This window comes from Drosophila montana, unplaced genomic scaffold (assembly GCF_035044405.1).
Source record: "Drosophila montana isolate Dmon_TW-CO22-7 unplaced genomic scaffold, ASM3504440v1 contig_1761_1, whole genome shotgun sequence".
Lineage (NCBI taxonomy): Eukaryota > Metazoa > Arthropoda > Insecta > Diptera > Drosophilidae > Drosophila > Drosophila montana.
In genome coordinates this window covers 1,229,567-1,244,108 of record NW_026996690.1, presented here as the reverse complement: position 1 = coordinate 1,244,108, position 14,542 = coordinate 1,229,567, and the positions used below count along the sequence as shown (strand labels likewise).

The 14,542-nt window shown below is 38.6% G+C and overlaps 1 protein-coding gene across 3 annotated transcripts; it reads left to right on the top strand.

The window, feature by feature from the left end:
• The first annotated feature begins 2,820 nt into the window (after positions 1 to 2,820).
• dpr5 (defective proboscis extension response 5) lies at positions 2,821 to 12,367 on the top strand. 3 transcript variants are annotated; one of them, XM_064700478.1, is made up of 7 exons: positions 2,990 to 3,111; positions 3,760 to 3,893; positions 6,503 to 6,853; positions 10,194 to 10,451; positions 10,556 to 10,801; positions 10,866 to 10,934; positions 12,212 to 12,367. In XM_064700478.1, the coding sequence occupies exons 2-5, from the start codon at positions 3,794 to 3,796 to the stop codon at positions 10,726 to 10,728; spliced, it is 882 nt and encodes a 293-aa protein (XP_064556548.1). In that variant the 5' UTR covers positions 2,990 to 3,111; positions 3,760 to 3,793; the 3' UTR covers positions 10,729 to 10,801; positions 10,866 to 10,934; positions 12,212 to 12,367. The 3 variants fall into 3 exon arrangements, with proteins under 3 accessions (XP_064556549.1, XP_064556548.1, XP_064556547.1); XM_064700477.1 differs by lacking the exon at positions 12,212 to 12,367 and having other exon boundaries at positions 10,866 to 11,386; XM_064700479.1 differs by lacking the exons at positions 3,760 to 3,893; positions 12,212 to 12,367 and having other exon boundaries at positions 2,821 to 3,111; positions 10,866 to 11,386.
• The last annotated feature ends 2,175 nt before the right edge of the window (positions 12,368 to 14,542 follow it).

Genomic DNA, 14,542 nt, shown 5'->3' with positions numbered 1-14,542 from the left:
TCGTTTAAGAGGAAATATTTTAAGGCGAGTTCTTGAGGCTTATAACATTATTTATAATGCCATGTAATAAATAAATTAATTAATATTTAATCAATATATGGTTCATTTAAAATAAATGGGAGATACGTAAGTAAATATAATATATATCAAGTGATTGAACAGAAAATTTTAAATATTCTTAAATGTGGGGTTCTGAGAATAAATACATTATTTATAATGACAAGAATATTATATAAATAATTATTTTAAACCAAATGAAGTAGGCCACAAATTTGGACAAATTGAATAATTAAAATTTGTTCAATATTTACCTCAGTTAAAGTAAGTATGAGAGAAGTTGATTTTAAGTGTGTGCTCTTGACATTATTTAACAATTTAACAAATTTTACGAATATTAATACATTTTTTGTTTATGCTTTTAAATTATATTATTAATTTATTTAAATTTAAACTAAATAGAAAAGGTCGCTAATATATATAAATAGATTAATTAATAATTTATAAGTACATACCCCACTTAAACTAAGTGTGGAGGATAATAAAATCATTTATATTTTTTATTCTATTATACTTTTTATTTATTTTCGAGTCAAGTAATATATTTTATAATATATTTTATTTCTCACATTAGAAGGAATATTTATTGTAAGTAGTATTAAATTTAACAGCGCCTATCGATTTTAAGTTGTTTTTCTTTTCTTTCTCAGCCGTGTCCTTCGAGTAGAAAATCTTACAAAATATCTATTACGCGCCATGCTAATAAATTATTTTGTTTTTTTATACCTTGATATTTTTTTTACCAAGTTAAAATATATTGCTTGCTCACAAAGCAATGGGCCAGAACAAGCTTTTGCCATCTATCTCGTTCTTTATAATAGGTCTTATATCATTCCTGGCTACTTAGTTCTGGGGAGGAAGCGGCCCATTGGTTATCTGTAAGTGCGCATTTGGGAAGAATTAGGTGAACATTTAAAATGTGCACAAATAATTAGTTTGTCTGATTATAAGCTAATGAACAGCACATAATATCACATAATATTAATTATGTAAAAAGTATAAAATTGTTTATTGCGCAACTCTGCAAAATAAATGTGCAGGAATCGTAAACGTTTTAGAGCTTTGGAATTTGCGTAACTTTTAATTACACAGCTTAAATTTTTTCAAATTATTTGAAATTTAATAACTATTCTATTTTGCGAATATTTACAGCAACGCTTAAATCCAAAAATAGAATCAACTGCGACTTTAAAAATTACTGCGACTTTTTAAATTACACTAAATAATAATTTATTTTAGCTCGATAGAAAAGTATGTTTCGTTGAAATATTTAACATTTTATTCGAGAAATACTTTTCCGCTCCCCCCAGACCTAAAGCGGAAGCCCCAACAAGTAAAGCAACCCACTTGTGCATAAAAATTCACTTAGAGCATTGAGCGATGTGTTGCGCGGCGAATGGGTGGGGTGCTGTTTGGTTGTAGGAGAGGGGGGTTGTGTTTGTTACGAGAAGGTTGTGGGGGCTTGAGCTCTGGGTAAAATGTCGCCGCTTAGTTGAGGAATGTTTTGTCTTGTTAGTGTAAAATAATAGATGCCAAGCAGGCTAGTGTATTGGGGTATTGGGTATTGGGTGGAAAGAACGGGGGGGAGCAGAAGCAGGTCGTAAGTATTATGCTTAAGAGTCAGCTGGGCGACAATTTTTCGGCTATTTGATGATTTGTTTTTCTCAATTTTTCTTCTCTGTTTTTGTATTAGCAAAAAATGCGCGTAGGTAAAATGTGAAAATTCCATTGAAATTGCATTTGTCTGACAAAAATATTTATAATAACTTTGAAAATTCAATTTCCAAAGAAAATATGTTAAACGAATTTGCATGTGCGCGTGTGTGCGTGTGTGTTGGTGTATATGTGTGTGTGTGTATATATAGTGTGTGTGTGTGTGTGTGTGTGTGTGTGTGTGTGTGTGTGTGTGTGTGTGTGTGTGTGTGTGTGTGTGTGTGTGTGTGTGTGTGTGTGTGTGTGTGTGTGTGTGTGTGTGTGTGTGTGTGTGTGTGTGTGTGTGTGTGTGTGTGTGTGTGTGTGTGTGTGTGTGTGTTGGTGTCGCTGGCATTGCCGTTGTCTGTGTGCTAGAAAATTAAAATCAACCATATGTTGCCCCATCGATTTTGATAAGGCGCTTGCAGAGAGTTGCCACCCAGCTGCGACAGGCTTCATATCCGTTTCCGCTCTAACATAATGGGTCACGGTGTGTGCGTATGTGTCTGTGTGTGTTAGTGTGAGTGTGTATTTTCCGTTTTCAATTGAGACGCGCCCTGACAAAACTTGTAAAACGCGCCCTGTCATGCATGAGTTTTTGCCTTTTTATTAATGTTGTTCCTGTTTCTACTTCAATTGTTGCGCTTGTTCCTTATTGTACCCATTGTTGTTGCTCATGTTGCTGTTGTTGTTGCCTGACACAAATCAAACGAGATTTTGTATGTGTTTTTGGCGCTATGTTCAAAGCCTTGTTAAATATTTCATAAGCACTTTCCCCCACAGCAAAGATGCTTGAAATTCCAATAGATGCGTACGTGCGTGTGTGTGTGTGTTACACCTACACAGCAATCGCCAAATGGTATATGTTACAATTAAATTACGCTTACAATAAATGTTGCTGCAACATGTTGCTGCCACATGGGCAGCAGAGCGCCTGCGCCGGAGCAAAGAACATTTGCAATTACCACTCTTTGCGTAGGTTAGTTTTCACATTGAATTCAGTTGTTTAGCGCGTCTCAAGCCTGTCGGAACGCGGTGCACGCACAGAGTACTGCAAACGTGACCCGGTGACTCACTGTGACTGGCTGTGATTCGGTCACGAGTTGAACACGAAGCAACACGCAGCACGAAACACGTGACGGTGGTCGTGCCGCTCGTTAGATTAACGAGTGTCGCAATTTTGTTGTGACGTAAAGTTCGAAAAGAGGCAACGGCAAATACGTGAAACGCGCTACGTAACACGTAACACGTAACGCGACGCGCTCGAATGCGTTACGCGACGCATGAAATGGCGGCACGCAATTCGCGCTACATTGAATCCAAACGCATCGACAACAAATTTCTCTAGTCCTACGCAAAAAGGTGCGTCTGCCACACACACACACACATAAACACAGATTCGAATACCAGCAAAAGCGTCTGCCAATACTCATGAATACTCATGAGTGTCTCTATTGAGTTTGAGTACTCGTACAATTAAGTGTATTAGTAAAACGTGACCAGACCGAAATTATAGCCACAGGCACCCAAAAAGTAAACGTCCATCAATTTCTCAGCAGCTTAGTGCGTAATGAAGAAATTGCTTAACTTTGGCACAATCACCGCACCCCAACTGCTGCTCTACCGCCCCCCCGCCCACCGCACCCCCCGCGCTTGCCCAGCGGCCGTCATGGTGATTGAAAACTCAACCGCATTGCGGACTTGTCATCATTTGAAATGAATGTGCGCCCGTCTCTGACTCAGTCTCCGATAAGACTTAAGACTTAGGACTCAAAATCTAATCCCTTCCGCCGCGGTTGCGCCGCGCCCTGTCTTCCCCGGCGAGTCCAGTGTCCTTATAAATTGAGCATGGCGGTTGGCGGTTGGCTGTTGGTTGTTGGCGGTCGGCGGCTGGCAAAAACAATATGGCGTTGACTCATTTAAGTCGCTGGCAGAGTGTCTTTGTCTCGAGTTTTGCGATTGCCATCATTTATTTTAATTACTTTTTGCTGTTGTCGTCTTTGGTTGCAGTTATAATTTAATAGCGTCACAAATTGCGCATGAAATGTTGTTGGAATACTTTATGGCGATGCTTGTGATCATGGGATTAACCACAACATTCGATAAGCACACAAGCCGCATCACCAGCCACATGCAACACTTTGGTAAGTACCCAAGACCATCAGCAAATGCAACCAGTTCCAAATTTCATCAATAAAACTTGCAAGTTTGTCGTGAGAAATTGAAAATAGTTTTGCAATTGAAGAAGTTCTACCAAATGGATACAAATTTGTCATTAGGAATAAACTTAGAATAATTTGGACTTGAAAATCATATTATTACTATTTATTTCAGTAGTTGTACACAGCACAATTTAAGCATACAGCAAGCCTTTCTTTCGGTTCGAATGCTTAACCGCAGCCAACTTAACAGGCACATGCTAATTTTTAGAGCTGCCAGATCGTTTTGTCTGCCTTGCCTCACTTAAATTAATTAAGCAGAGAATGAATATTGAAAAATGCTCAGAATTTTGCATGTGATTTAATTAAGAATTCCGGGGCAATCAAAATGATCCAAATAACTAAACAATTTAGAATATTCATTTTTCTATTGATTTACGTTGATTCTGTATTCCCGCACAGCAGCTGTAGAGAGTAATACAGTAAAATAAGCTTAGGTGAGCTCTGAAAATAAAGTTAAGAAATTGGGAAATCAATTAAACTAGCTAAATCATTCAAACGTGAGCTGTTATAAAACTTAAAGCGTTGCTAGCAAGATTTGTACAATATTATAATGAAGCGTCAAGCCAATTAACTCTTAATTTAAGAACTGAAAAATTTCTGAGCTTTTAGCTAGCTTGAAGCTATTGAACTAAGTGATTTCTCTTTTTTTTTATTAAAGGCTAAAGCAGCTTTGGTTTTTCACATTGATTAATTGCCGAACATTTTCCGTTTGACTGAACTATAGATAATTTGGTGTTGTGAGCTTTAATCTGATCATTAAACCAACTCAAAAATACATTTTAACTGAAACCAAATCAGTTCACAATTTGCGAGCTACTACTACTACTACTGAGCGTTTAGTTTCCTTTTACTGATTCCGGAACTAAGTTTATTTAATCAATCAACCACTGAGCTCTCAGTTTCGGCTCACTAGTTCCGGAACAAAGGAGCTTCTGGATAATTGATCAGCTTTATTAGCTGCAGTTTATATAAGCTGCTCTACAATATTGAAGAAACTAAATTTCAAGTCTTAAGGCGAATTAAATTTATAATAAATATGTAAAGCTTTCCGTTCCGTACACTTGATAAATGATTCGTTATGTTATGAGCTCATCTTCAGGTCCGGCACTAGCTCATTTTAATTGATCAAACGATAACTGAGCCAATCAACAGCCTTGTTGAATTTCACTTTAATATTGTACATGAACAAATATGAATATGAATAAGTATGCATATGAATATTTGAAGGCCGAACGTCCGCACGGAATAATACACCAATAAATAGTTATATTTTATATCCAACTACTCATTCGCTAGACCCAAAAAAAAGAAGGGAGAGAAGAGCTGCTCATGCGGGTGTTTATTTGTATAAACTTTTTGTATCTTTTTTCTTCTTCGTTTTTTGAGGCAGGTAAAGCAAATGCAATTTCTCATTTCGTATTTATGGCACCTGGCCTCAGTTTTAGTGCTCACATGTGAGCGTAAGGGGGAGGAGGGGCATGTTACGGGCGAGCTGCGGTTAAACTGAACAGTTTAAAAAAAACAAAAAAAAAAAACTGGGCTCCGGTTACTTTTGAACGGAGCCGCGCACTTTGCATGTAAATTCAAAACTTTTATTAAAAAAAATATACAAATATTTTTATGTTTTTTTACGGTGCCTGTGTGTGTGCGAATGTGTGTGTGTGTGTGATTTTTTCAGCTGTGCAGCATACAGAAAGCAATTTCATTTGTTTAATGTTTGGCGGGCAAACGTGAAGCCTGCGGGCGGAAGCGAATAGCAACAGTTTCAATTAAGTGTTTAACGGCATTTTATTGCTCGATATTTGATAGCCCCCCCCCCACAAGGGCTAATGGGCGTGCCTATAAATCAATACAAATACATGCGTATGAGCAGCATAATGTATGTTTGGCAGTCACACACACAGTGTGTTTGTGTGTTTGTATTTGTATTTGTTTAGGCACTCGTGGATTATTAGCGCATTAGTTGGCTAATACACGATGTTGATAAAGCGGCCTCCACATAAATCACTCGCCTCAAGTGCGGGCCCCAATGATGGATCATAATACGAATGCTTTTTAGCCATGGCCACATACATATATAGTATTCAGTTGATATGCCAATAAGAAGGCAAACTTTGGCATAAATTAAGCACAAATACTCGTTAATCAAATGAATGTTGATTCGTATACTGTCTGGCCATTCACTCACACTCACAATCATTCGCACTCATTCATATCCATTTGCCGAGCTGTCTCTTGCAACATGTAGCCAAGTGTTTGCCCTTCATGCGATTTGGATAGAAACGTAGACGTTGATGTTGAATATAAATGCACATGAATACATTAAGATTGACATTTAGATACAGTTATTTAATACCCTTTTCAAGTGCGTGTGTGGTAGCATGTGTGAGTGTGTGTATGTGTGTGTGCATGATTGAGTGCGACAAGTCTCGCATTGTAGTCTGTAACCACACTTGACAAGCGTTTATTGACGCTGGCCTTAGACCACATTGTAAGCCAAGTTCTTTATATGCTATCACTGCCATCCACAGCTTTGGCCACGGAGCTCTCCAATCTGATACCGGAGGAGTACGAGCCGCAGTTCGATAATAGCTCGGAGCGTGAAATAATCGCTGCCTTGGGCACGACAGCTCGCATGCATTGTCGCGTACGTAATCTGGGCGATCGTGCCGTCTCCTGGATCCGGCAGCGGGATCTCCATATACTCACCATCGGCATCATGACCTACACCAACGATCAACGCTTTCTGGCCCGGCACATTGACAACTCCGACGAGTGGGTGCTCAAGGTCGTCTCGGTGCAGCCGCGCGATGCCGGCGTCTATGAGTGCCAGGTCTCCACGGAGCCAAAAATAAGTCTCGCCTACAAATTGATGGTTGTGAGTAAGTATCGGGCAACAAAATGGGCTTGTATATTGGGTAAAGGTATACAACTTCTAGATAAGTTCATTTGCAATCAATTTTTTTTTATACCCTGACCCCTTGTAAATGGGTAAAAAGGCTATAATGTATTTGTGCAAATGTATGTAACAGTCAGAAGGAAGCATCTCCGGCCGCATAAGGTCTATATATTCTGGATCAGCATCAACAGCCGAGTCGATCTAGCCATGTCCGTCTGTCTCTCCGTATATATGAACCCAAGGATCTCAGAACCTTTAAGAGCTAGAGAAAATTTAGCTGTAGGTCCTTTTAGTGCCCGCCGAATGAGTTTCTTTCCAATATTCGATAACTTACCCCGTTTCCAAGTAATCGATAGAAATCGATATCGAATCCTGTTTTTTGAGAAATTTTGGTAAATTATAAGAGCTAGAGTCACCAAACTAGACATTTAGCTTCTAGAATAGTATATACATATATATAAAGTATCTTTCATTTTATAGCACCTCGTTACTACCTCATAGATATAAATCAAATAAATAATTAAATTTATACTGCCCACCTACATAAGCCACAATTTAAATGCAATTGGCTTTTCGATATTATACAAATATTCTATAGTAAAATAAGGTCTACTGTGGAAAATTTCATCAAGATCGGTTAAGAAAACGTGATTTGACTGGCCACGAGTTTGGGACAGCTAACACAAACGAGCGCGTAGCGCGAGCTGCATTTAGTGTTGCATTTGGTGTCAGGGTATCCCCTAGTCGGGAGCTTCCGACGAGAGCCCCTTACTTATTTATTTTCAATTCCTTTTCCAAATTCTTTTGGGGCTTACAGTTTGTTATTTAAAGGAAACTAGCCAAAGGATATTATCAATTAATTTTAAAACACATTTGTTTTGTTTAAATACATAATTGTGCGACATTTTCAGGACTTTCCTGCTCATATAGAACAATACATATAATGAAAAATATAAAATAAGTTTAAGTCTACAAAAACAGTTTTTGCTAGCCAAAAAATAAAGACACGTTCAAAGAGAACTTTGACTTTGCTTGCCTTACAGTTTTCATTGCTTAACGCTTGTAATTCTCAAAGATTTATAGCGCCAAAAGGGCAACAAGCAGAGGCTGCAATTAACAGAATCGGAAGATTATTATAACGGACAATCGGCTAACTTTTTGGTTTTTATACCCTGAAACCATTGAAAATGGGTATAATGTTTTTTTGTGCAAATGTATGTAACAGGCAGAAGGAAGCATCTCCGAGCCCATAAAGTATTTATATTCTTGATCAGCATCAATAGCCGAGTCGATCTAGCCATGTCCTTCTGTCTATTCGTCTGTCCGTCCGTCCGTATGTATGAACGCAAGGATCTCAGAACCTATAAGAGCTAGAGACTTGAAAGAGACTTGCCCGCGCAGATCGAGTTTGTTTCCGATATTCGATAACTTGCCCCGTTTCCAAGTAATCGATAAAAATCGATATCGAAATCCTGTTTTTTGAGCAATTTCGGCAAATAATATGAGCTAGAGTCACCTAACTTGACATGTAGCTTCTAGAATAGTATATATATATCAAGTATCTTTCATTTTATACCTATCGCCACCTCCCGCTACCACCGAAAAGCTATAAATCAAGTTAATTATCCAACTTGTATTGCCCATCAATTTAAGCCACAATTTATATGCAATTGACTTTTTAACACACACACACAAGTATTCTATATTCTATTCTACAATAAGATGTACTGTCGAAAATTTCATTAAGATCGGTTAAGAAACACAAAAGTTATGTGCGCACGTGTTAGCAGCAGCTAGCGCAAATTCCAAGAATTACTGTATACATGTACACACACACAGTCGGGCGCCCCCGACAAGAACCTCTTACTTGTTCCACCTTGATGTTTGTTAGTTAAAAAAACAGTTTGTTCTGAATAATTAGCGTTCAACACACAGACGGGAATTTGTTAAATTCCACGCGCAAGTGTGGAAAAATCACGGTAATCGGCTGCATTTTTGTTAACCATCCTATCGGCATCATATTCATTTTCAATGCGCTTTCTGTAAATTTATTTGACGGGTAGGTGTTTCAAGCTTTTCAAAAAATGCAGCTTTACTTGGTGGAAATATGGGTCAAAGTTTTGTTAGGTGAAGTTTCGAAGTCAAACTCATTTGCAAAGATCTTAATACAAAATTATTTGAGACGTATTTTAAACTTTTGGGTGAAGTTTTACATTTCGTTCGAACGACTAACAATATTTTTTCAAAGCTCTACAGAAAACTTAAATACGCGACTTGATAAATTCCATACGCAACTTTAAAATGGGCGGAAAACTTTGATACCAACTATTGGTTAGCGCTTATATCATTGTTTATTTAATATTAAAAATATATATTTACATAATTTTTTATTTAAATGCCAAGCGAATACTTTATACATTTTTGTAAGAAAAAACTTGTTTAACTGTAACCAACTAAAAGCAAATTAATTTGTTTATTTTCGATCATTTTATATGGCAACATTTATTGTTTATCTGAGAATAAACAAGAATCAAAAACAAAAATCCCAAGATTAACTATTGTTTAAGGAAGGAGTAAAGAATGAGTGAAATCGTGCTGACAGGGAAAAGTGTTAATGAGATATAAAAGAAACTAATTGTGTACACAAGAAGAAGCAGAAAACAGAAAAAAGCCGCGAAAGAAATAATAAAAAAAAAGTAAATGTGTGAGGTTATGTCAGGAGACAGACAATCAGGCGGAGAATGGAGAAAAAAGCAAATTAAGAGTAGAATAAAAACGAAACTGGGTCAAAATACGGCAAAGGCCACATCCAAATCCAAATCCAAATTAAAATGGGAAACAGAAATATTAAAAAATGAATTAAAATAAACAGAAATATATATATAATTCATTTATAAGTTTGTAATAGTTTAGTTATTATTAACACAACTTGAATTCTGGCTAAAAGTTGCAGTTTAGTTGAAATTCAGTTACGATTTTTCAAAACTCATCATGCTGAAAACTTATTTGACAACATAAACTAGCATTTAATACTTGAAAAAGAGAAACTTTTACATTCAAATTGGGATGGCAAACAGCTGCAGAGCATTGAAGGGGGGCAGGGCACAGAGGAATAGAGTGGTTGGGGGGGAAGGGCACGTGCATTAGTTTAACGAGCTGTGCTGAGCGTCAGGTGCGAGTGCCAACAAGAAGCAGCAGCAAATGCTAATGAGTTTTGGGTACTAAAAAAAAAAACCAAGAAAAAAAGGGAGGGAAACACACGGAATGGAACCCAGAGCTGCCAACTGTTTGTAATTGACATAACCTTTGCGATCTATTGACAGCGTCCAAGGCACAAATCCTGGCCAATCGCGAACTGTTCATCCAAAGCGGCAGCGACATCAATTTGACATGCATAGCACCCCAGGCGCCAGGACCCTACACACACATGCTCTGGTACAAGGACACCGAACTGGTGAGTGATTCGACGCGCGGCGGCATACGCGTCATCTCCGAGCAGCAAATCAAGACGAGCAATTTGGTTATATCCCGTGTATTGCACACGGATTCCGGCAATTACACGTGCTCCGCGGATAACTCAAGTGAGTGCTAGCTGACCTCACACTCACACACTCACACACTCGCACACACACACACTTACACACGCCCATGATTCATCTACCACGCCCATTTCTTCTCGCTGCAGACTCCGACAGCGTCTTTGTGCATATCATTAAGAGCGAACAGCACGCGGCCATGCAGCATGAGCTGGGCATTAGACTGGAGGCTGGAGGCCCGAGCCTGTGGCTGCTGCTTGGCCTGCTCCTCCTGCTGCAGCATATGCCACACCGCCCCCTACGCCAGCTGGCCTTCTTCTAGGCTCTGAGCCGCAACTTATGTTTGATGTCTGCTTTGGCGTTGCCCTGGGACGGTGGGGTGCGTGGGCACAGGGGTAAGTTGCGTTGCGACAGCTCTTTGGGGAACGCTCGCAATTGATTTCATTGCCCACTTTACAGCACTGTTGACCCGAAGGGATGCTGATGCCACGCCCACACGGCCCAACATGCAAGCGCTGTATATAGGAGGTAGAGACGCATCTGTGTATATATTGTAAATCGAATTGGGCTTTTCATTTAGGCAGCTTTAAGTATTTTTATACGTAGTTAAGTAAAAATAACAACAAATAATTAAAATCGATAAATCGATTCATCGATACATCTTTAAATCGTGCAATCGACTAGCCCTAAGCCAAGTAAAACGAAAATGAAAACATTAAATCGAATAATCGAAAAATCGAAATATCGAAAAATAGCAAAATAATGTAAATACATATATGTTTAATCTTAATTAACAAGTGACAAGAACCATGTTAAAGTGTCGCGCCCGTCAAATACAAATTGAAGGTGTGCACAACATATGTAAACACACACACACACAAACACACGCATATAGGCATTGCTATACTAACTGTCATCTAGATTAATTATGATTAATTGTGCCACTGCGAGTGCAAAATTAAATTTAAAAAAAAAACACATGATTAATGGCAATATGAATATGTGCATGAACCCGAAATTCCCGATTCCCACCCATCTTCCACCCGTTTCCGAGCAATTGAACAACATTTACGACACTGACTTTCCGCCATAGATTGCCCCCCAGGCTATGTCTGAGATTATGCGGCTTAATTGCACTTTGTTGCGCAAGGGTCGTATAGGGGGGTAGGGAGGGGGAGACGCGCGCGCTCTGGCGGTAATTGAAAAACGATAAAGGTCTCCGCGCACCTGTACGCCCTGCACTCCCCACACATATACGAGCGAATTGAATGGTCGATTTGGGCAGAGCCTCCGGCGCAGATTTGACAACACTTTGCAATTGCTCGGTAATTGATAAAAGAGCAACTCGGTAGCGAAATCATTGAATTTCCAATATTATTTATCCATATATGTAGATTCATTTGCATTGCATTAAATTCGCCATAATTTTTTCGACCGAATTTAAGGATTACTAAAAGTTGCTGCCATAAAAAAAAATATATATTTGTATGATGCCATTTCATTTCAGATGGTTGATTAAAAAAATGTGATTCATTGAAAACCTATGAAAGTTGATATATTTTTCATAGTTGCTTATTCCCTTTTTTTTTATTTCTTAAGTTTATATTAATATTTATTATTATTTAATAGGGGCTTTAAAATGTTTGATGAAATCAAAATTAAGCAAGTGAATGCTCAAATTATTTGAGAAAACAATCTTAGGAACTTATTTGATAGAAATTATTTATAAATACACTATTTATATTTGTGTTTATTATTTTATTTTATTTAATTTTCCTTTGTTTTATTTTCTATATTTATTTCAGATATTTGAATAATTTCAATAAGTTTAACTAAGGCGAAGAACTGCTCTACTTTCTCCATAATGGATTGAGAAGATATTCTTTTTTATTATTTCACTTTCACGTTCCTTGCTCCAAGAAATCACTTTTAGGCCTGAGCTCAGATTTTCGACGACATACGTAAGTAAAGAAATAAAAAAAAAATAATTCACGTAGATTTAAATGTTCTAAGACTCATATTATTATCTCTATATATAAATCTGTTTGTCCTGACTGACTGACAGACAGACAGACAGACTGACTGACTGATTGGTGATTGGAAATTTAACCCGCATGGCCTCAAACTCAATTTCAAAAATTTTTATTTAAATTTATTTGAGGGGTGTATATGAAAAATCAGACGTGTTTCACATTTTTCGCAACTTCAAAGCTTTCTCGGTGGAAAATGCGGTTCGAGGATTTGTTTCGTGGAGTTTAAAGTTTTGTCCGATTTGCTTCAAGCATAAGAACTTAATGTATATTGGTATTGTATTGGTTTTAAACTAATTTTCAAAGATCTTTGAGAGAAATTATTTTGGGAGTGCCACGGCAAGGTTGAGGTATGCCCGCTAGTTGTGTTATATTTATTATTTATATAATTATTTTCATACATAGTATTGCCAAGGAAAAACTCTTTTACAGCGTAGGTTTGAAAAGGACATAGAATTTTCTTGGATAAGCTAACTAACTTTCGGGGCACACGTCAATAGGGGCTGTTTTAAAAAAAAAAATCTGAAAGTTAAATTTTAATCCGACTTGAAGTACTTGCAGCAGTTGCAGCACTAAGTGGCCGCAAAATGCGTTTGTGGCTTGTGCTGTTATTCGGAATACCAAAGTCAAGAAGTTGCGCGTTGTTCCAAAAAAGAAGCCGCTAAGTAGGCAGCACAATGGCAGTGGGCGTGGTCGGTTGGCGGGTGGAAAAAGGGCTGCTGTAGCGCTGCAAAGTAGGCAACACTTGCGCAGCGTTTAAGCTGATTGTGGCATGCGCTGGCATTTTGCTTGAGCCGATACTAATTGAAATAAAAGCCGTCAAGTGCCAGTGCTAATGGTACAGTAAAGCAAAATGGCAGCATATAACGCTAAGCACAGCCACCGCATCCATCATAATGGCCAGCCAAGCGCAGGCTGGAATGGAAGATGGGCCCAGCAGTTGTTGTTGGCCCGGTTAACATGCTGTGTTTGTTGGCCCAAAGGCATCTGAAGTCTTTTGGGAATATTTTGCGTATCTGCAGCCAGGCGCGCTGACAAGGCCCAAGTAACACACATATTTTATATAGATATATGAATGTGTGTGTGTGTGTGTGTGTGTGTGTGTGTGTGCGAGTGTGTAACCCATTGGGCCATAGTCTCAGCTCAATGAAATGCAGCTCCTGCTGCTGCTTCACCTTCACTCATAAATTGTACAGCGTGAAATAAATCAAACTCAGACTCTCCCTAGAACTGGAGCCTCTGCCTGAGACGCTGTCAGTAACAAATCATGCTCAGGGCTACGGCCCAGAACAGGCAACAGCCCAGGCGCCGCCGTCCGACTCGTAGCCGTACACTTGTTTACGGCCTTAATATGTACGCACAAGCCCGAAAAGAAAACAACAGCAACAACAACAACGACAACAACAACGAGAAAATTGCGTATACGCTGTGTGTGCCAGCAGCAGACGCAGCGCTCGAACGGAAGTGCGGAAGTTCCGACTGTGCGAACACGACGACGACGACGACGACAGGAAGAACAAGCGTTAAGAAAACTACGGGACATTGTCGCTGCGTCGGAAAATATTTAATTACTAATGAGTTTTTCGTGCTGCACAAAAATCAACATTTTAAATGCGGCAGCTAGAACCAAACAGTGTGCACCAAAAAACCTTGTAACATTTTTAATTTGCTAATTAGCAAGCGTTGGCAGCCATTTTGATTGATAGTCACACTGACGCACACGCACACGCACACACATACATATACACTAGCAAATGATTCATTATTCAGTTAGTGCTGTTAGTCAATTGATTATCAGGTATTATGCTTGACAAATTTCTAGAATGTCCTGCCTCCAAGGCAACCGATTGGTGCCAATCCGATGAATATTTGCTGCCTCACTGCGCAGAGGCGCGGCGTGCGAGAGGGGGCGGGGGGTTAGACTGTAATAAATTGTATGTACACGTATGTGTCATGATAGATATAGTACATATACATACATATATGTATATAGTATATATGCCCAGCCACCCACACACGTGAATAAATTATGATTGGTATTCACGCAACTTTGGCAAAAACAATGACAACTCTTAACATTTAAAAAGGCCTTAGTCATCGTTGTCG